Consider the following 21579-nt stretch of genomic DNA (forward strand, 5'->3'; position numbering starts at 1 on the left):
TGGTGTCCTACCCTGTATGTTAATAGCAAACACTTGCTCACTTCTTTTAGTCCAGGACTTGAAGGGCTACCAACACAACTCCCCTTTAGCACATTCCCCAAAGGAGTCCTTAATGAAATGAGAAATAGTCAGGGAATTTGCAGCTGAGTTGACAATCTGCGGAGATACCCTGGTATCAGAGAACTCTGAGCTTCCTAAATCAAAGTCTCCTTCTTTTCATCTGACGCTTTGTACATAAAGAACTGTGAATGAAACAGTGGGGTTATGGTTTAGTGACACGGCTCGGCGTGTTCTGCAAATTCACAACAGCACCAGGGAAAATAGAAGCAGGCATCAAAAGCTGCTTTTTAAACACAACCAGTTCATGTGCTCTGTAATGAGGTCTTTGTATTCCCCAAACTCGCCATCTTGGAGTCATCTCCTTTCCTCTCACAAGTGAACCGATCACATAAACTCCAACTGAAAACTATCTTTTAAAAAACCGAGTTTACAGTGAATTTAGTGTTGCTGAAAAGTGCTAGGTATCCACAGAAAAGAGAGCAGCCTGGGAAGCAACCACGCAGGCTTCCTCACAGTGTCCCACCAATGACCCTCAACCCCGAGTGGGATTGAAGGCACCTCTAAGAAGCAGTCTGCCCTGTCTACTCACTGCTAATAAAAGCACTTTACACTTGGCATCTCTGCACTGCTTCCACCTAAAATGCCCTAAGCGCTGTGCATTTAATTAAGCTTCTCAACCCCCCACAAAGTAAATGAATGGTATTTTTCTGCACCCATTTTACAGAAGCGGAGAAAGATGGGTAGATTAAGTGATTAGCGCAAGGTCACAAAGGAAGTTAGTGGCATAGATGGGAATAGAAAGTATGCAGCACTAACACGTGCCAGACCTGGGTAGTCACAGAGTTTTACAGACTTAGGGTGACCATATTTCTCACAGGGAAAATGAGACACCGTGTCACCGTGGCTAGCCTGAGCTGGTCCGAGCCTTGCCTAACCCCCACGCAAGGCTGGGGCTGGCACCACTGCTCATCTGAGCCCTGCCTGCCCCGCGTGCGAGGCTGGGGCTGGCATCGCTGCTCGCTCAAGCCCTGCCTTCCCTTCCTTGCGCGAGATTAGCATCACCACTCGCCCCCTTCATGTTCCTCTGCATCCGGCTTTTTTGATAAAAATGGGCATTTGTCCTGTTTGCTCCTGCCAATGGATCAAGTTGGCAAGAGCAAATGGGACAAATGCCCTCTTTTGCCAAAAAGAAAGAAAGAAAGAAAGAAAGAAAGAAAGAAAGAACAGCCAGAATACGGCTTAAAATAGGGACTGTCCCAGCCAAAACAGGATGTATGGTCACCCTATACAGAGCACCCCGCTCAAGCACAATATTGAATAGATACAGACACCATTCTCTGCTGAGACAGCTAGACAAAGTACCAGGTAGATACATTTATGGTGGTGGCTTGCATGTGGTGAACTAGATTGTGACCATATTTTCATATAGGAATAAAGACCAGTTGGCAGGAAAAGTGTTTTGTTTTGATTTAGAGCACTCACTAGGACAGACTACGCTTCTTTCAAACTTATAATTGACATGATGGCAGCTCAGCTCCTGGGACTCCCTGGCCTCGCCTGCAGTCTTTGTTGTCGTCACAGGATCACTTGGAGCGGGGGATGAGAGTCCCAGCTCGTGAAGATACACCTCTGACAGAGCTAGCACCCTACAAACAGAGTGTAGCTGCGGTGGCATAAGGTGCTAGCCACCCCAAGTGTATGCCTAGCATCTCAGGTGGGTACATACTCAGGGCAGCTATTCCCTCCTGCTGCTCTGCCTGTCGAGGCTACACTCTGTTTTTAGCATGCTAGTTTGATTAGAGCTAGCACCGGTATGTCTCTCCGAGCTGGGGATCATACCCCCAAAAGCCTCAAATGCCCCTGCACCTGTGCAGGCCCCCATGCCAGTTCCAGCTGCTCTGGTGTGACGTTCTCCCAACACCTGTTCATTCAGTATAACCTTCCACCCTGGGGAACAACAGCTACAGATGCCTGTGGCGCTCCCCAGTCAGAATGCTCCCCACCTCTCCCATCGTAGCCCATTTCATGAAATAAGAGACATTTTCATGAGAAAATGGAGATGGGGCGGCGGGGTAGGGGAGGGAGAATCAGACTTGTGCAAAGGACTGGCAAGTTGGTAATTAGGTTAATTACTGTTATGCCAGGAATGGAGGAGACAGATGCTGAACAAGGCAGGGGTCCTTCAGCTGGACCAGCTGATGTCTGCAGTGCTCACTCTCACAGATGAAGCCAATGGGAGTGTCATGAATTGTGCTTGGATGGCTGCAGTCAGGCTGAGCAGAGAACATACAGGGACAACGTCAAGGCTGCCCAGTTTTTACTGGTTCCTCTGTTGAGAGAGAATCCAGCCTGAGGAGAGCATGGAGGGAGGGGACGAGCTCATGTTAACCACTTGGCAGAGCTGCTTGGCAAGGTCTCCAGATGCCCAAGGAAATCCATGATTCATCGACAATCCCATCTGTGAGCTTCTGCCATCATGGCCTGAATAAGCATGGGGCAGGGCACTTGGGAAAGTAGCTCCATGGCTAAGAGCTAAGATTACAGAGCAAACACAGAGACAGAGCATGCTGAGTGACTCCACATTAACAACTTAGTTCTCACATCTCCCCCTGAAAATGGCTTTCAGCTTTTAAAGCCAAAGGCTGTGTAACTGGATCAGTACTTAAGCATGACAGCCATTTCCTACATGGAGAGACAAACCTGAATGTCTCCATTCTCCCCTGGATTACACCATAAAGTAAAAGGCAGGTCCTTCAGAAAACCTCACTCATCCCTGTCTCTTCTCAGTAGGCACAGACTCAGTCACTGAGACCTGGAAGAATTCTATGTCAACTATCACTGACTACCAGCCTCGTGGGGTTTCTCTCTGCCCTCTGCCATGGTAAGGAGTGACGGGGAGGGTACTCTTCACTGACTCCCTTAGACCAGACACTGTACCAGATCGGAAGATGACTGGGGCTTGTGGTTCCCCACACTGAGCTCCTGAGAGCTCATGCTGAACGGGCTTTATTTCTGTTGGTTTCTCCTTTGGATTCTGCGACTCTTGAGGCAATCAGACTAGTTTAAAAAAATACGCACTGAAGACTCAGTCAGGAGGAAGGGAGATTATTTCAGGAAGAAACACACGCAGCCAGATTGAGATTGGGGCAGGAACTGGAGCACGCAGTGACTGGAGCAAGATGAAGACAGGGGCAAGAATTAAAGCAGTGTACCAATGTGGAATGGAGGCAGATATAGGGGATGCCGCCTGGGTTTAAATACACTATTTACTCATAACCCCAACTGACTGGTTGCTATATCCTGCTTTAGAGCCGTTGATTTCGGAGACCACAAAAATTCCTGGCTGACCTTTGCTGCAACTCTAATGCAGCACATTTGGCATTAATGCATCACGCTCACACACAAATGGCTTGTGCCTCCTGGAGCGGAGGAGAAACTAAATCCTCAGAAACCACACAGGGAAATTGAAAAACTAAATATAAAAATAAAAGAACGTGTAATTAACAAGAATGAGGAGTTAATAGAGGCCTGCAATTTCCAATCAATCTCTCTCTGCCTGTCCTGCTCCACCGACGAGCACCACTGCTATTTTTGATTGTGTGTGCAAGAGTGCGAGACGGCTGCTGGAAGAACAGCACTCTATCAAAACTGTGACTTCTTTTCACTCTTGAGACTCACTCAGGAGAGAGGAGGAGAGGAAAGAGAGAGATACAAAAAGAAATGAACAGCTGGGGACATGCTACTGAAGGACACTTATTGGTGAGTTCAAAGTGGAGGTAATTGATCTTGCAAGCATGCTAAGCACATGTACACAGCCCCAGAGCTTCCACACCATTGACAGCTCACGTCCCCCACATCCACATGTAATGAACAAGCACAACATTCAGACAGGAAGGGCAGATGGGGAAAAACAATCCACCTATTACACTGCTCATCTTGAGACAAACAGTAATTATGGAGGGGCTCTAGCTAGTGCAATATAAAGGTTTTATTAGCACTCTCTGGAAATACACAGCTCACTCACGGCTTCTCCATTCAATACACACAAGTCCACATCTGCTATGAATCACATCTCCTATCTTACTATTGGTTATTTTAAAGTTTTAGATTGGTTTATGTTTTGGCTTTGTAACACGTGCGTCCCTGCAAAGGGACTATTTCAGTTTGCGTGGAATGTTGTACCCTGTGAAGGTAACAGAAACAAAAACAATCAATAAGACTTTACGTGAACTACCTAGGCTATCAACACTGTTCATCCTCCTGATGGAAATTTTCATCACACATGGGAAAATCCCTTTATTGCATGCACGATAGAATTCACATACATTCTGAGAGAGCAAAAGGGATGAGAATTTAGCATTAAGCACTACTGGGAAGGGGACTGACTCTGCTTACAGCTGTCAAATCTCTAAATAAATCAACCAGCCTTAAATGCTATAAGCAGTAAGCAAAGGAGGGGAAACTCTCCGAGAAGGGAGTTAGAGGGGCAAGGATTACCACAGACGGAACGGAAGTAAAGGTCAGCAAAACTAGTTTCTGTTAAGCTACCTATAGCTGCTCCCTGTGCCCAGTCCTTAGCAGCACCGTAACAGCTACACTTCAACATTCCACATTTACAATTAGCATACAGCCTGTGTCTGTCTTTACCGACTGTCCCCTTCCATCACAGAGCCTCCAAAGTGAAGTGACTTTTATTCTTTCCTCCCCCTTCACTCTGCTTCAGTAAACAAAAGTAAACCACACAAGAAGGCAGCTTTAACTCTTCAAATTGCGTTGAAGTTTTGTAGGACTGGCTGCTTTTTATGCATCTTCAAATCCCGTCCTTTAAATAACTACTTAAACAAGTGTGGTTCAAAGAAGTTGCTGGTTTTATATCACTCCATGAAACCCACTCCACCTGGACTTGAATAAAGGTTTTATTTGCAGAGAGCCCCCTGCCACCCCATGCTGTCTAGCATTCTTCTCATATGAAGTCACAATGCTCCCATTTTTATTTTCTCTCAAAAATCTTGGGGAGTCTCCTTTTAAACCCATAAAAGCTCCATCTCAGGGATGCTTCCCAATGAATCACTATGGGGAGCTGTGCTTGCTTATGATAAGTTTGGCAGCAAAGAACATCATAACTGAGAGGTGGAACCAGTTAGAGCTCCCCATCCTAGAGAATTAGACTCTGAGGATATGGGAAATAAGGGAGAAAATGAGAAACTGATAGGCTGATATTCACCAGATCAGGAACGTAACCTCACTGTGATAATGAAAAAAAGTAGAGAGATTTTAACTTGCTTGTCAACCAAATAGGGCCCAAATAATTAATACAAGGATTATTAGGTCATTTGGTCTGGCCTTTTTTGAGCAAGCAGAGAACCCGAAACCATCAAGGTTTCTAAACACTGCCAGATTTCACACTGGAATATGGAAATTGTCATACTGGATCAGCCCAGTGGCCCATCTAGCCCAGAACCCCATCAGCAACAGTAGCCAGGGCCGGATGCTTCAGAAAAAGATGCCAGAAATGGTGCAGCAGACAATTCTGGAATAACCTGCCCACTGGGGAAGTTTTGCCTAATCTCCTCAGTTAGGGAATGCTTTATGCCCCAATGCAAAAGCGTTTATATATCCCTTTTTCTTACCCAATGTAAAGGCCGCTGTTCTCATTTGGGCTGCACAAATGTCTAATGCTTTTCTAACTCTCATTGAGCTCTTGGCTTTAACAGCACCTCGTAGTAGTGCGTTCCACTATGTAAGAAAGGATTTCCCTTCATCGGTTTTAAATGTACTGCTTCTTTTGATAGTCCCATGCTCTTACATAATACAGAAAGGGTAAATAAAGGCCCCCAATTTATCTTCTCTGTACCTTTCGTTAGTGTGTGTGCCTCTCAGACCACTCTGACTCATCACTTCTCTAAACAATCCAAAAATCTTTTCACTCTCGCTTCATACCACGGCCTTTCTTTGCCTCTAACAATTTCCACTGCTGTTTTCTCCCTGTTCCCACTGCTTGTTTAGAATCCACCCCGTGAACAGGGTAAACAGCATGAGATATATATATGTGCTCAATTAAGCTATGGTGACCCACCCTTCAGCTTAATAAAAATTCAGTTACGCTTACCCTTGGTCATTTAATATTTGTTTGTTTAGAAATAGGCATAAGCGCTAACAGATTGGTTATAAAGAAATTGATTAGTGCAGGAAAAATGAAGGCAGTAAGTAAACTCAGTGCAGCCCCTGTAGCTCTTGTTGAGCTGCCTGGCTTAGCCCACGTCCAGACTAACCCGCGGCATCGGCGGGTTAAAATCGATTGCTCGGGGATCAATATATCGCGTCTAGTCTGGACGCGATGTATCGATCCCCGAGCGCGCTTACATCGATTCCAGAACTCCATCAACCCGAACGGAGTTCTGGAATCGACACGGAGAGCCGCGGACATCGATGCCGCGCCGTCCAGACGGGTGAGTACCTCGATTTTAGAAATTCGACTTCAGCTACGTTATTCACGTAGCTGAAGTTGCGTTTCTAAAATCGATTTTAATACCCTAGTCTGGACGTGGCCTTAGAGTTACGTTACAGGCACTTACGCAGAAAGCAAAGAATCTGCATTACAAACGAAAGTATCTAATGAACCAGCTACAGTGATGGAATATGAAACTGCCAAGTAACCCAATGATTATAATGCATTACCTTCTGCAAAACCATCTGAAACTAAACTCCTGGTAAGGAGTCTGTACATGACTTTTCATAGCATTTAATTAAAGAGAGAGAGAGGGCTGTGAGGTCTGAGATGCTCCAGCCTATGCATGCACACATCCAGGGGTTCTGAAAATCATTGTAACATCCTTCATCTTGATGAGCTCATCTGTTGTGTCTACAGGGATCTCCAATATGCATTGATAAAAAATTCATTGGAATTCAGTGTTCATTTTTGGACAGTCTTTTATTTCTCATAGCAAGTCATTCTGAATTAACACATTCACTGCTGCTCTAACACATACTTCAGCAGCCACTTTCTACATCATGAACTGATTGGAAAGTTACAGCATACAACCAGTGCGGCCAACCGCAACGGAGGAAAATTCTGCCTGGAAATACCTCACACATCATTCTGCTATGAAGGGGTTACATCCATTACAGTAGCTACTCTTGCATAGCTGACTCTTCAAGTTTCAATGAAAATTAAATGCCACCAGCTGTATTACTGAAACGTGCCCTAAAGTTTACAGACAAGCTGCAGAACCTTGTAAAGTGTGAAGGGACTTGTTTGGTCCTAATTATATAGAACCTGCTCCATAAATTGCCTGAGTGAAATAAATACAAACAGTGTTTCCTGCCTTGTGACCTCTCCAGCTTAATGCAATGCACACAAACACCCACAGTCAGTTACAGCTCAGAGATTCTACAGCATAAACATACAACCCCACTGAGAAGCCATAATCAGGATCCAAGCCTTATTGTATATCTGGGCATCAGCAGCCTGTACTCACGCAGGAAAGAATTTGATGTATATATTTTGCTCTTAATCTGAACAATAGATTTGGGGATGCAACTGATTAAGACATGAGAAACATTCCAAGATTTTGTTGCGGGGCTTCTGTTGTCACAGGAATTTCAAATCTGCTCTTCTTATACAAAGGAAACCCATTCCTCACTTTTGGGACGTGAGGTACGACATGCAAGGGAAGTCTATAAATCAATCAACCGTTCTGTGAGACTGTTCTTGAAGATTGCCTCCTGAAAATGGTGGCACTCTAAACTTCTCCTGCCATGTCTGGTGATATCCAATTTAGTTCTACGGAAACACTTGGGAATGAAGCCGTAAGTGAAGAAAGTAAAGCAAGATCAGTATTTAGCGATAAGCGTCTCTGCTCACTTGGTATTTTGCAACAACTGGCCAGTTTATTTTGGTACGGCATGAAGAAAAATTTAGAGGTAAATGAATGAGGACACTGGGTAGCTATAATTCAGGTGGGCAACATGCAATCTTTCCATACACCGCTTTGCTAATCCACTCAGCCCTGACCTGCCTGTAACATCTCTGCTAGTAAGCCATTGCCCTCTTTACAGAAAATGCTGTTAGTTGTACCAAATTATATAGTGCTGGGTATAATGTGGCCAAAGACATTAGGAGCCAGGATGAGCCATATTCATTTAACTTATGACAAGGTACCTTTGAACACAGGATTCCAGAGGCATTAAGGTTATCACATTAATTCATTGCTCTGTCTTAGCTGCCAACTGTTCTCTGGAAGGGGTGAAGGTGTCCTCAGGGATTGGATGCATGTGAAGTGCCTTCCAACCAAGGAGAGTGGGACATGGCTGCTCCTTGGTTGTCCAAGGATAGTTTCTCCAAAGTGATACAAGATGCTTCTTCTTCCTAGAGGTAGAGTGTTCTCCTTCAACAGCTTCTCTTCCCCAGCTGGTCCAGGACAAAATCAGAAGCCGTGAAGCCAAGCATTGTACTGTTGCTAGGCCTTATTCTAGTTCCTACCCAGGTTCCTCACATCTGTCTTCATTTTCACTGTTAATGGCTTGTGACTAGTGGGTTGTTTTGGAGCTCCAATGTATAATGACAGGAAAATATTAATCTCATGACCTAAAAAATAAGACTCGGGCCTGCACACACTGGCCTGAAGTCTGCTGAAGCTGAACCCTTGCAAGTTTTGCTTGCACATCCTCCTTCCTTACTGAATTTCTCCAGCATTCTCTTCCTTCCTGTAAACAAGACACATGCCCTCATGGGACCAACTGGGAGTGGATATGATTTTATGTGCTAAATGGGTGGGGGAAAGTGGGGTAAAGTGCTCCCCTGTAAAACTCTGTGACCTCCCGGGTCTGGCATGTGTTAGTGCTGTCTACTTTCTATAAGGGAGAAAGCGCTCCCACTTGCACTGTAAACATAGGCTGTTAACACCTGCTGTGATGGACAAGGTGCTATCACCAACACTGAGACACTAGGGGAGATGGGGGCTCCTTTTCATGATTTGTTTTTAATTATATCACTTCACGATTTAGAACAGAATGACAAAAAATTGCGGTAAGACTCTTATGCACCATGCTAGGAGGAGCATGAAGATTAGGATGCAGAGGTTTTACTGTATGTGCAAATAAAACCCATGGTATTAAACCAGTGTAAGAGTGTAACTAAACTGTTTGATGCTTCTGACGACACACCTCGGCTATCTAATATAGCGACCCAAGACTGCTGCCTATGAGATAACAGTCTCATATGGAAAACAGTATCCAAAGCTTAGCCATATAGCCAGAGCACGATGGCACTTCCCATCACAGGGAATCAGAATGTTATATTACTTATTTGTCCTATAGATGTCATGGCACTTCCCAAAACCAAAGATGAGCCCCTGCCCCAGAGATTTCAATGTAAGACAAGACCAGAAGAGGAGATGACGACACAGGGGCAGGCACGAGGATGAAAAGCATAAGAAGGCTATGCCTTTGCATGGTGGAGTTCTGCATGCACCTCCTGTGCTATATCACTTTGAGTTTTCTTATAATACATTTATCTAGGCTTGCAAATGAGTGGCCTCCTTCCAGGTGCCCTCTCAGGGCCGCCCCGCAAGTGGACCCTCTACTCAGTTTCCCTCTTGGGTAACCCAATGGACTCCACTTCAGGCACTTACAGTTTATTACAACAATCTTGTACAAAGAATCTACAACAAAAGTCCCAAACCATTGTCCCTACCACTCACATGCATATAGTCCTCGGTCTCACCATGGCCTAGTGTCCTCTGTCATGGTTAGGCTCCTTATACGTCCTCTTCCGTCACTCTGCCAGGGCGGCAATCACCTCAGGCCACCTTTCTGGGGTGCAATCCCACTCTTCCCAATAGGAATGCCCCCAGTTTCTGTGCTAGGAGAATCCTTTCCGGGGAGGATCACTCTCTCCCCAGTCCTTTTACTGGTCCTCGGGTGCAGCTCTTCAGCAAGAAGGTGGCTATGGGTGAGCCCCTCTCCTGCTCTCCCTTCCTTCAGTCCTCTGTGTTGCTTGGTTCCAGCTCGCCAGCTTGGAACCAGCAGGCATCTCCCTCTGCTGATCCTCTTGCCTTCAGCCTTCTCCAGCCATCTGCCCCAGCTCTGTGGCTTGGAGACAGTAGCCAGTAGACTCATCTTGCCGCTCTCCTGCCTTCAGCCTTCTTCCAGGAACCACATTCCGTCTCTGGCAGCTCTCATCTCCTGCCCCGCTCCTGTTTGACTTCTGACTGACCTTTTACAGCCCCCAGGTGCTGCCCACCCTCTTACCTGGCACAACTGGGAGCACTTGGACTGGAACAGGAGAACTGAGCCTAGTTTCATTTAATGAGCCAGCTACCCTGTTACAAGGCTATAGTTTATAAGACTCCTTAAAGAAGTGACTTTTAGGACTGTAAGGAGGAAAGGATGCGATGAAGAGTGTGGTGTGGTGGAAGACCACATCAAACAATTTCCATTGGAAAGCACTACAAAATAACCTTCTACTAACCTAGAATGTATAAACAGCCCTCAGTGCCTATGTCTACTCCTCACCACTCCCTTCTTGCCAGAAAACTGCTCAGCCAGTTTAAACCAGCTAATTAAAAAATCCTCAGTACTCCGGCAGTTCATAAAGATTTGTAAAAGGGGAACAACGTATACAGAAACTTACTTCTGTAGCTGGCTTTGGCAGCTGGTTTTACATTCCAACTAATCTTGGGTAAATAAATGGCACGTAAATGGCTTGTTGATTTCTGAACTAACAACCCTCTTGCTCATCTTCTGTAACTAAGATTTTCTTTTGTTGAGCTCTGACGCATTCAATGCTTTAGTAATTCCACATTGTCAGAATGTCCCTCGAGCACCGGATATTGCAACTAAACCCAGGAGAAAGCTCCACTTGAAACAATAGCCTGAAATGTTGGAGCAGATGAATGGATGAGGCCCTGTCCTGGGTAACAGAATCATAGAATTGTAGAGCTGGAAGAGATGTTCAGAGGTAATTTAGTCCTCTCCCCACACTGAGGCAGGGTCAAGCATAAAGAGTAACCTGCTAAACACACATCCTTCTGGCCAAGTTAGAGGATATGAAGATGTGGCACACCTTTCTGATGGTAGAAAATGGTGAGTTCTGAGGCTAGGTTCCTGGAGCATCTATTCTCCTTCCCTTTAAACCAATGTAACTCTACTGACTTTGATTGAGAGCTGGTCTACATTGAAAACATACATTGGCATAGCTACGTCTCTCAAACCCATCCCCCTCTCCGAGAGACCTAGCTTTGCTGACCTAACCCTTGGTGTAGACAGTGCTAAGCCGACGGAAGAATTTTTCCATCCACCTAGCTGTCACCTCCAGGGGAGGCAGATTAACCACAGAGAAGGGGCGAATTCTTCTGTCACTGTAATGAACAGTACTGCAGCTGCATTGCTATAGCATTTTAAGTGCAGACATAGCCTAAATTACTCCCAATTTACTCTGGTGTAAGTGAGAGGAAGAATTAGACCCAAAGTCTTCTCACAGAATTCTTTAAAAGGAGGAAGCATCTCCACTCTCATAGTATTCAAATACAGAAGGCAGTCAAAGAGGAGCAGTCAAAGAGGAACTACTAACTTGACATTTCTCAGCAAATAGAGTGGAGAGAGCATTCTGGCATGCTGATCACGATCATCCCAAAGAGTAAGGTGGAGTAGGTGAATACAGGCCTACCTTAAAGAGCAAGCAGTCCCCTTGGTGCTCAGCATAAATGGAGGTGAGCCGGTACTGGTTCTCAGTAGTAATGTCAATCTGGTATCCTGTCAGCGTGTAGCACACTTTGCGAAACTCCTGGATCTTGGTCTGGAAAACCTCTTTCAGCCGTTGGTTTTTCAGTTCTGCACTCTCCACTTGCTTCTTCAGCTCTAGGAAAGGGAGGAGAGGGGGAAAAGGGTATCTTGGTATAAGTTACATTAGTACAAAATAGATCTTGCATTGTAATTAGGTGCTGGCCAAGCCAAGTGAGATGAAAGGGTTAATTACTCAAGGAACAAGCAAACAAGGTATGAGAAGTCAGGAGCTGAGAGGCCCTCTCCCAGCTCAGGAAGGATGATATGGGGCTGAGCTTTAGGGTCGTTTGAAAAAGGTAACATGGGATCTGAGAGACAGACCATTTTTGTGGGGGTGGGGTGGGAGTTCTTTGCTGGGTTTACCTTTTAGCTATAATCTACAAAAATTCAAAGATATCCTGGACTCTCCCCTCCTCTGTTCTTATTTCCTTTACCGATCCCAAGACAACGGTTTAAGTTTCGGAGAGGCAGGACAGTAGAAAAGCTGTTATTCTTTAGTCAGCTACAGACACAACTGTACAGAAATGTGTCTGGAGGAAGCCAGTAATAGGGGAAATCCTCTCCAGTGCACACCTGACCTGACCTGATCAAGTGTTTTGATCTCAAATTGTCAAACAGTCTAGCAATCCCTTAAGATTTGTGGAAGGGGGTTTTATTGTTACAAAATGCCTGAAGAACACCATTGTCTCTTCCAGTTTGCTGCCTTAACTGGACTAGTCTCTGGAAAAGAGGCCCATAGGGGCTGTCTGCCACTCACCCATGTATTTTAATACTCCAAGGAGAACTGCTAGCGCTGTGAATCCTTCAAGAGCATACACAACAATTACCAAGAATCTTTCACCAAAGGTGCCTTCTGAGTAACTAAACCTCAATTTATCCCCCATTAATTGCAGAGATTGGCTTTACTTAAATATACACTGGAGACGCTTCCCAAGTCAGCCTGTTGAATCAACACTGCAGTCCAGGGTTAAGAAAAGGCTCGTGCTTTTTAACAACAAACCAATAGACTCATTCAAAAATCTCCTACCTTCTCTTTGACACTGATGTTCACAAATCACAGTTTAGGAAGGACCAAGGTGTACCCAAGGTTCACCTGAACCTCAGGTCATCTGCAGACACCTCGTTGGGCTTCAGTGTTCCCTTATTTTCTACAGTGCTTCATTAAAGCATCTCAGGTGGGCCGAAAGGGTCTACATTAGGACAACTCAGGAAAGTTAAAACAAACTAACATTTAAAGTTGATTAGTTAAACCAAGGCTTTGGAGCAGAGCCCAGAGCTGGAGCACAAAGCAGTTCCAGAGCAGTGGAGCTGCAGGTTTTTGCCTGGAGCTGAAGCGGAGCTGGAGCACAGCTCTAGAGCCCTGAGTTAAACTGCATTAAATCACTGTGTGGACACATTTATTCTGAATTAAAATGGCCTTAATTCAGTCTAGCTTCATTCAGCTTAATTTAGAAGTGAATTAAGCTAAAGCAAAGGAAGGGCTGATCTACACCAAAAACTTACATCAGCATAGCTTCGTCTCTCAGGGGTGTGGATTTTTCACATCCCTGAAAGACTTAACTATACCGACCTAGCCCCCGGTGTAGACAGTGCTAGGTAGAGGGAAGAATTCTTCTGTCAACCTAACTACTGCCTCTCAGGGAGGTGGATTAACTATAGCAATGGGAAAACCCCTCCTGTTGCTGTCACGAGCGTCACTGTAGCATTTTATGTGCAGACATAGCCTAAGTCCACTTTACTTCTGAGGGCATCCACACAGGATATAATGTGCTTACACTAATGCACTTTAATGTCACACTCTTTGTTACTTTGTCTTAACTTTTCTGCATGTTCCCATGTAGACGAGCCCTCAGACTCCACGTTATTTAATCCAACACCCCATGCCCCAACTGTACTTCAAATCTAACTGCCCAGGAGGGACATTTATTGTGAAAACTTATTCACTGAGGCACAGCTATGAAAGGAAACTACTGATCACGGAAGGGAGATAAAGCAAGTGAAGTACTACAAAACCCTGTTCACAAGCACAAGAGGCCCTCTTGCTGATACACTGCACCTGCTCGTGAACTTGAGAAGTCGGTGGATCCCTGACCACCCGCTCTTCCTTTTCTTCCACATTCATCTCTGGACGACATAAATCAGACCTTCACGGGATTGTTATTCTGCAGCTACAACCCTTCCCGTCATCTTTGTTGCTTCTAGCCCCTTGATTAATGGAGTAATCAGCCTCTGAAATCAAGAGGTTAATTGGCAGCTCTGACCTCAATATTCTCCCAGTCTTCATTCAGCTTTGCATTCCTACAACAGAACTGTTAAGGATAAAATCCTACATATGAAAGTAAAAATTCACTGACCACATTTCAGTGGTCATATTTCACCACTGTCAGAGACAGCATTGGCTTTAATACATCTCGGATAGCTGACGTGGATAAAATTAAAAATTTCTAACACACACAGGGACAGCCTTGGAGAAGTAAATATGCCTCTTTCCTGCAGATCTTAAAGTATGTCTTGGCTGTATTTTATAAAGTCGGGGGATGGACAGGGCTCTAATTCATGAACTAGATAAATGGCTCTGTATACAACTGAGGTCTCTTGCTACTCACTGATATAATGAACAGTTAGGATCTTGGTCCCTTTTTGTCCTTTAAAATAATTTCTCATCATGATCATTATGCATGTGCAGTGTGCCCACTGGACTGCAGCCCTGCAAGCAGGGCACTTTATGGAAGAAGATTCCTTAGTGCAGAACTTGTGACCAGGAGTCTTGAGTGGGGTAGTCTTCAGGCACCATTTCTCTGCTACTTCATTTACATAATATGTCCAGTCTCATACACAGCATGATTTCAGCTAGGTAGGTACATCTCAAGTCTAACCACAATACAGTAACAGATTTACATTTCTAGAGAGCAGTCTCCTTTTCTCCCCCCTCTAACCCTGCCTGTCAGACCCCTCCCTGCTGCTGTACTCTTCACAGCCTTGTTATGCTTTCAGATTTCTTCATTAGGTTTGGCTTATTATCACGTCTAAGGCCCCTGCCAAAGGGTTTTGTCTACAATAGGAAAATGACACATTGCTGATAATGTGTCAGCAACTGATACGGCAGCTGAATGTGGTTTAGCTGCAAGTGTAGACAAAGTCAAAATGTGTTCAGCACTGTTTCAGAAATGGGGGTTAAAACCTGTTTGCCTTTTTCTACACTTGCAGCTAAATTACATTCAGCATCAGCTCAGCTGAGTTCACTGCTGCTAACTAATGTCAGCCATGACTTGCTTTCCAAAGTGGTGCCTCTTGCTTGGGTGATTCCCAGATTCATTCAGGATTGTGTTCAGTGCAGTATCTAAACATTTTCAGTTCTGGTTTTCCTCTCCCACCTTTGCATTTTATAGTAATAAAAATATTTGTTTGAAGGGCTGTCCCACAGGGCTCCCAACCCACATTTGCAATAGCTCCACCCTCCAGGTGATTCTCGGTCAGTAAAAGCCTTCTTTTTGGAAGGACGATACAGTGGTTAGGGTGTTAGCCTGGGACTTGGGAGACCGAGGTTGAATTTTCTGCTCTGCCACAAACTTCTTGTGTGACCCTGGGCAAGTCACTTAGCATCTTTAGGCCTCAGTTCCCCATCACTAAAACAGGGATAACAGCACCTCCCCTCCTCACCAGGGTGCTGTGAAGGGAAACACATTACATTCATTAACCATTCTGAGGTGCTCCAAGTAACGGGAGCCATATAAGCACTGAGAACAGATACCTGAGACTAAGCTCTTTGGGGCAAGGCCTGGCATTTTGTTCTGTGTTTGCACAGCACCTAACAAAACGGGGTCCTGGTCCATGACTAAGGCCGCTAGGAGCTTAATAAATAACAGATTTTAGGAGGTTAATTAACCTCTTTTCTAATGTTTTCTGCTCCAAGTTAAGATGTTCACATAAAATACAGTTCATTGTATGCTTTGCTCCTGAGTTTAAGCCAATGGTGCACATATAATTCTTAGGCCTCGCTGCTACTGGGGATTTCAGCCACTGATGTCCCGCCAAATCCCTATCACAGGCAGGCAAAATTGCTTTAAGGCACAATTTGCACAAGGTTCAAGACACAGTTCAAGAGAGGAGGCTACATTCAGGGCAGGGTGAAGTTGTATTAGTAGAACAGGGTTCAGGTGACAGCATTACCACTGCCACCCACACTATCCACCACCGACAAGAACAGTGAATGGCTTGATTCTCTTGTGTTCCTTCACAACTTCTGGAGAACTACACTTAATTATATCTTTAAAAGACAGTGTCTGAAAACTCAAACCCCTATATTTGGAGCACTCGTTACAGTCACTGTGTTTGAATGCTGTATTTTTTAACTAAGTGGCAAGGGGGAGCTGCAGATGTGCTCTGCAGAGCTCTTGAATGGATATGGCACATTGGGTAGATACACTTCATGTCCCAGAGTGGGGACAACAGGCCATCCTGTGCGGAAGTGCTCTGAGACAACAAGATAGCAAGAGCATAAGGAAGGATATTTGATAGGACTAAGCCTTGCTTCTTTCTTCATTCAGGCACTGCAAACACCGTTTATTTTGGTTGGAGAAGACTAAGAGGAGGGAGGAAGAGTAAAGAGCGTGGGAACGAGTTATAAAATTATATTGCTGGGAGTGCTTGGCATTCAGGGCAAACTCCGGGACAAAATCCAGCCTATATTGAAGGGGGCAATGAAAAAAAACCCTCTATGAAAAATCACATTCATTTGTTAAGAAATCAATAGCTCCGAATTATTAACTTCCTTTTAATAATACCTCCTCTTCAAACTTCTTGCATTTTCAAACACTCACATCAACTTTAATGAATAATTCATACTATTTTGGGTAAATAAATAAATTATGGAGTGGGTATTTTTTGTCTTTCACATTGAAAATGTCACTGCTTTTTATTCCATTGCTTTTAATGCTCACAAAGTTTGAAAATGAGCCACAGATTCACCATGGAAATACTTAGGCTCTAGCTTCAGACCCAGATTAGAGGAGTTCAGTTAGGTCAGTCTCCAATTGTTGGGGATGGTTGTCGTCGACGGACGAGCACTCTCCTGTTGTCATGGAGTGGCTACACTAGAGATTGTGCAGGACGCAGCTGCGTCAATGTCAGCTCTCTACGGTAGACATGGCCTCAGGCTCTGCTGTGGAGCTGCCTATAGACCCCACCCTAAAGAGCACACAGGTATCCTGGAAACTGGAGAACAGCAAGAAAGGCACCAGGGTGGATCTAAACAGCTGCTTTGAAATGCCTGAACTCCACACCCTAACTCTGGTTAAGGTTACACTGCTCTGTTTCTGAGTGTATGGGGTCACTCATTCTAACAGGCTAACCGCAAAACGCATCTCACTCAACACCATACCCTTCCCTCCTTCTAGGGGCAGGGGTGGGCAAACTACAGCCCGGGGGCCATGTCTGGTCCATCAGACCTTTTAATCCAGCCCTTGAGCTCCTGCGGGGCAGTGGGGTTAGGAGCATGCTCCACTCTGTGCCTGCTGCAGCTCCCAGAAGCAGCGGCACGTTCCCCCTCCGGCTCCTACACATAGAGGCAGCCACAGGGCTCCAGATGCTGCCCCTGCCCCAAGCGCCAGCTCTACAGCTCTCATTGGTTTGGAACTGTGGCCAATGGGAACTGCAGGGGCGGCACCTGCGGACGGGGTGGTGCGCAGCCACCGTGCCTCCGCATAGCAGCCGGAGAGGGGGACATGCCGCTGCTTACGGGAGCTGCTTGAGGTATGCGCCACCCAGAGCCTGCACCCTTGCCCTCCTCCCGCACCCCAACCCGCTGCCCCAGCCCTGATCCCCCGCCCACCCTCCGAACCCCTTGGTCTCAGCCCAGAGCACCCTCCTGCAACCCTCATCCCCAGTTGGACCCTCAACACCCCACACCCCCCAATCCCCTGCCTCAGCCCGGAGCCCCCTCCCGCACCCTGAACCCCTCATTTCTGACCCCACCCTGGAACCCACACACCCATCCCAGAGCTTGTACCCTCTCCCACCTCCCAACCCTGTTCCTCAGCCCAGGGCTCCCTCCCATACTCCAAACCCCTCTGCTCCATCCCCAGCCTGCAGCCTCTTCTGCACCCCAAACCCTATCCCAGAGCCCACACCCCCAGCGGGAGCTCTCACTGCTTCCTGCATCCCATCCCCCAATTTCGTGAGCATTCATGGCCTGCCAAACAATTTCCATACCCAGACATGGCCCTCAGGCCAAAAAGCCTGCCCACTTCTGATATAGGCCATAAAGCCACTCCATTTGCAAGACTGCATTAAGGATGGGTTGCTAATGTCGCTATGAGTGATGCTTAGTTCTTACCAATCCTATTCTATGTTAAACACGGACTAGTTAGTTTCATATTTCTAGAAACAGAGAAGTGGAAGTTAGCACCATCTCATTTTCACAGGGTCTGGGATCAGATGCGGAGGTACTATTCTCTTGGTTCCAAGAAGCAAGACTGCACCAGCTTTTTCCTCTATCACTTACCCAGACTACCTCTATGTATTTCCATACTGAGTTTGCAAAGCTGCTGCTGAGTTACCCCAATATTCCTCTCTAACTCTTATCTACCTAGACTCTGCTCCTACTTTTAATGCTCTGCCACCCTCTTGTGCTGCCCCATGTACCTGGATCCCTTAGAGTCATTTCCTTTGTTTAAACCTTGGGCTGAAACCTTTGTCAGCTGTAGTTTATGATGGACATGCTCTGTAAAGAGTTTGTGATACTGTGTGAAGGACACCATATAAAAACTAAATTGCACTGCATTAAATAAAGGCTAATAGGAGAGGAGCAGAGTTTTTTCTGATCCAGGCAAGTTTATGATCATAGCTCTCTAGAAATAAAATTTGCTAGATTTTATGGGACTGTTTGCACATAGGGGTAGGGTGAAATGGGAGAGGAAGAACATGCAATCTGAATGGCATAGCCGTTCCAGACCATGCTTATATCTCTCTACAACTATGAATCTATAAACTACATGGTCTAGTGGATTTGATTTAGGCTTTGGAAACTTGCCATTTGTAACATTACAACCAAGAATTATAACTTTTCTTAGCGGTAAAAGAAAGTTTTAAACTAAACAGGCGGCACTGGCTGCTCACTTCCACCAGAGCAGCTATCGAGTCCTAAATGGTATTTATTTTATCCGTCAACATTAGTTTATTTTTAAACGGCATATACTATATGGCTCAGCCTCCACCTCCCTTTGTGTACTGCCCCCACAATCTCCAGCCACAACCGAGCCCTTCACATAACTTTGGGAAGAATTTTCAAAGATAGCATTTATTAACTAAGTATCTCTACTCCCACGGGTTGCCTGAATACTGACTCTAAGGTGTTCAGAGGTTTTTTGTGTGTTTTCCTTACCAATATATATGAGGACTTCAAACTCCATTTCCAGCTGCAGAGATCAGAGAGGTTTAAAGACTCTTTGCAAATGGAGTTCTACCTATGCAGAAGAATTACATCTGATCGAATGGCTACTGCAAGGGTTCTGAGGATCGTGATCACCTTTCCCTTCCCATATGATTATCTGGGAAGGGGCAGAGCGTGTCACAGTAGGGAAAAAGCTGACGACCAGCAGGCTACCATGGTCAGCGCAGGGAAGGGAGGCTGCTCAGCTTGTCAGCCAATTCATAAAGGTCTGAGAGCAGATTCAGACCAAACCTCCTCTCCCAAATTAATACCGCACTGACGTGGCTCCATATGACAGGTATGGAGGAGTCATCAGCCTACTGTGCTCTGCAGAGGAGTTAAGCAATAATGGGGGCTAGGCAGCCCTTCTCTCCCCCTTCCAGTTGCCGGGGGAGAGTCCCTGCAAGCTCCTGGACTGTGCAGAGTAGACATTGTCCTTGCAAAGTCTAATGTATGAAGTCTCTGCTTCCCCTGGTCAGCTGCTGCATGTTGCACAATACTCTAGAATCACTTTCATCCCATCTTGCTCTTCAAGGCCCTACAGAACCTTGCTGCACTGGACATCTCTATTCCCTTTTTCTCTGGCTCCCTCACGTGCACCCTTCGTTCTCCTTCCATCTTCTTGCCTTGCTGCTCCCTTTGCTTCTCTTCTGATTTTCTAGCATGGATAGAGGGGGCATTTCATGCACAGGAGATAGAAAAAAAAACAGCACCTACCTCTTTTCCAACCCACCACGCAGCAGTTTCCTAAACACAAACCTCACCTCTACAGTAATTAATATATTAAAATTGCGTGCATGTGCACACGCACACCCTAGATACAAGAGGGTACGAAATGGTAGAAGTGTTTTATAAGCAAGAGGTTACAGTTATCCCACTAGTCAGAAGTGTGAATCAGGGAATGAGTAATGCAGGTCACCCTAAGCAAGTCACAATACAACCTTTTTAGCCATCCCAGGCAATAAATATCGAGCATGTACCAGATACATTACAGACCATCTATGTCAGAGTAATACAGAGATTTTTTAAAAACAAAACTATTGAGACTAGTTCTTGGGCTACAGTCCCAGATAATATGAATCGAGAGCACACAGGTGTGAATTCTATATTTGGGCAGAGAAGGGGAAATCATGTCTTCAGTTGGCTATTTTACAGAAAAAGACAGTGGTTCTGAGATTGTGGGGACCACCCCCCCACAGTAATTACACGTGTTACATTGCAGAACCACATTAGAGTCCTTTGATCTCCTCCCCTACACTCTATCTACCCACTAACTCATTTCTACTGGGACACTACTATTATTACTACTGCCACCAACACTTAAAGCCTCTGATGTGCATCAAACAGCAGCTATTTCAAAAGATAAACTGGACCTGAAATATTTTTTTCTTCTCTCCTCCAAAACGAGGAATTTCCCCCAGGGATTACACACTCATCCAAGCTGCGGGGTGAACAATAGCCAATCCTGCACCAGAGGCATGTTTAAAGTTCACTGCTTCATCACTTATCAGGGTTAGGGACGGGAGCTTGATGCCATTGAAAAGGAGCAATTTCTAGCTTCCCACAGGGACAAAGAACTTTTACTTTTACTCCAGAAAGTTCCCCAGATACTGGACGTTAAAATTCTGACATTGTTATTTATGGATAGGTTATTTTAGATCATTTTAATAGGTTTCTAAATTGTGTAAGTTATAATCTCTCTCTTTCTCTCAATACCCCATCCCCCGGGTCTTTATGGTTGGACTCTATGATACTAAGGTAGCCCATCTGTATATGCAGAGGGATATAAAAATAGTACCAAACCCAAACATTTACAACTCTCTAAGCCCAGAAATCTAAAACAGCTTTTCTGGAAAATATGTGGCATACACAGAACATATGTTGGGGTTGGGTGGAATAAAGGTGTTATTGGCTCTCACTTGGGATGTAGCTAGCAAAAACTCAGGTTGATAAAAACTTTTAACCCCACCCTGACCCGATATATTTGTTATTTTAGAACATAAGAACAGCCATACTGGGTTAGACCAATGGTCCATTTAGCCCAATATCCTGTCTTCTGACAGCGGCCAATGCCAAATTCTTCTAAGGAAATGAACAGAACCGAGCAATTATCAAGTGAGCCATCTTGTCATCCAGAACCAGCATCCGGCAGCCAGAGGCTTAGGGGTTCTCTATGCTTACAGCACTGCAGTGACACAGCTGCACTGCTGTAGTGCTTAGTGAAGATGCTATTTTTGTTGATGAGAGAGCTTCTCCTGTTGGCGCGGGTACTCCAGTTCCAGTCAACATAGCACTGTCTACACCGA

General features: G+C 45.3%; 1 protein-coding gene across 2 annotated transcripts in view; it reads right to left on the bottom strand.

Annotated features, from left to right (window-relative positions):
- Window positions 1-21579, bottom strand: part of MAD1L1 (mitotic arrest deficient 1 like 1) — a 558561-nt gene that overhangs the window by 117627 nt on the left and 419355 nt on the right. For both annotated transcript variants that reach the window (XM_030577083.1, XM_030577082.1), the window contains exon 17: window positions 11729-11919. In XM_030577083.1, the coding sequence (XP_030432943.1) occupies window positions 11729-11919 (191 nt within the window). The remainder of the gene's footprint in view (window positions 1-11728; window positions 11920-21579) is intronic.

Source organism: Gopherus evgoodei, chromosome 10 (assembly GCF_007399415.2).
Source record: "Gopherus evgoodei ecotype Sinaloan lineage chromosome 10, rGopEvg1_v1.p, whole genome shotgun sequence".
Taxonomy (NCBI): domain Eukaryota; kingdom Metazoa; phylum Chordata; order Testudines; family Testudinidae; genus Gopherus; species Gopherus evgoodei.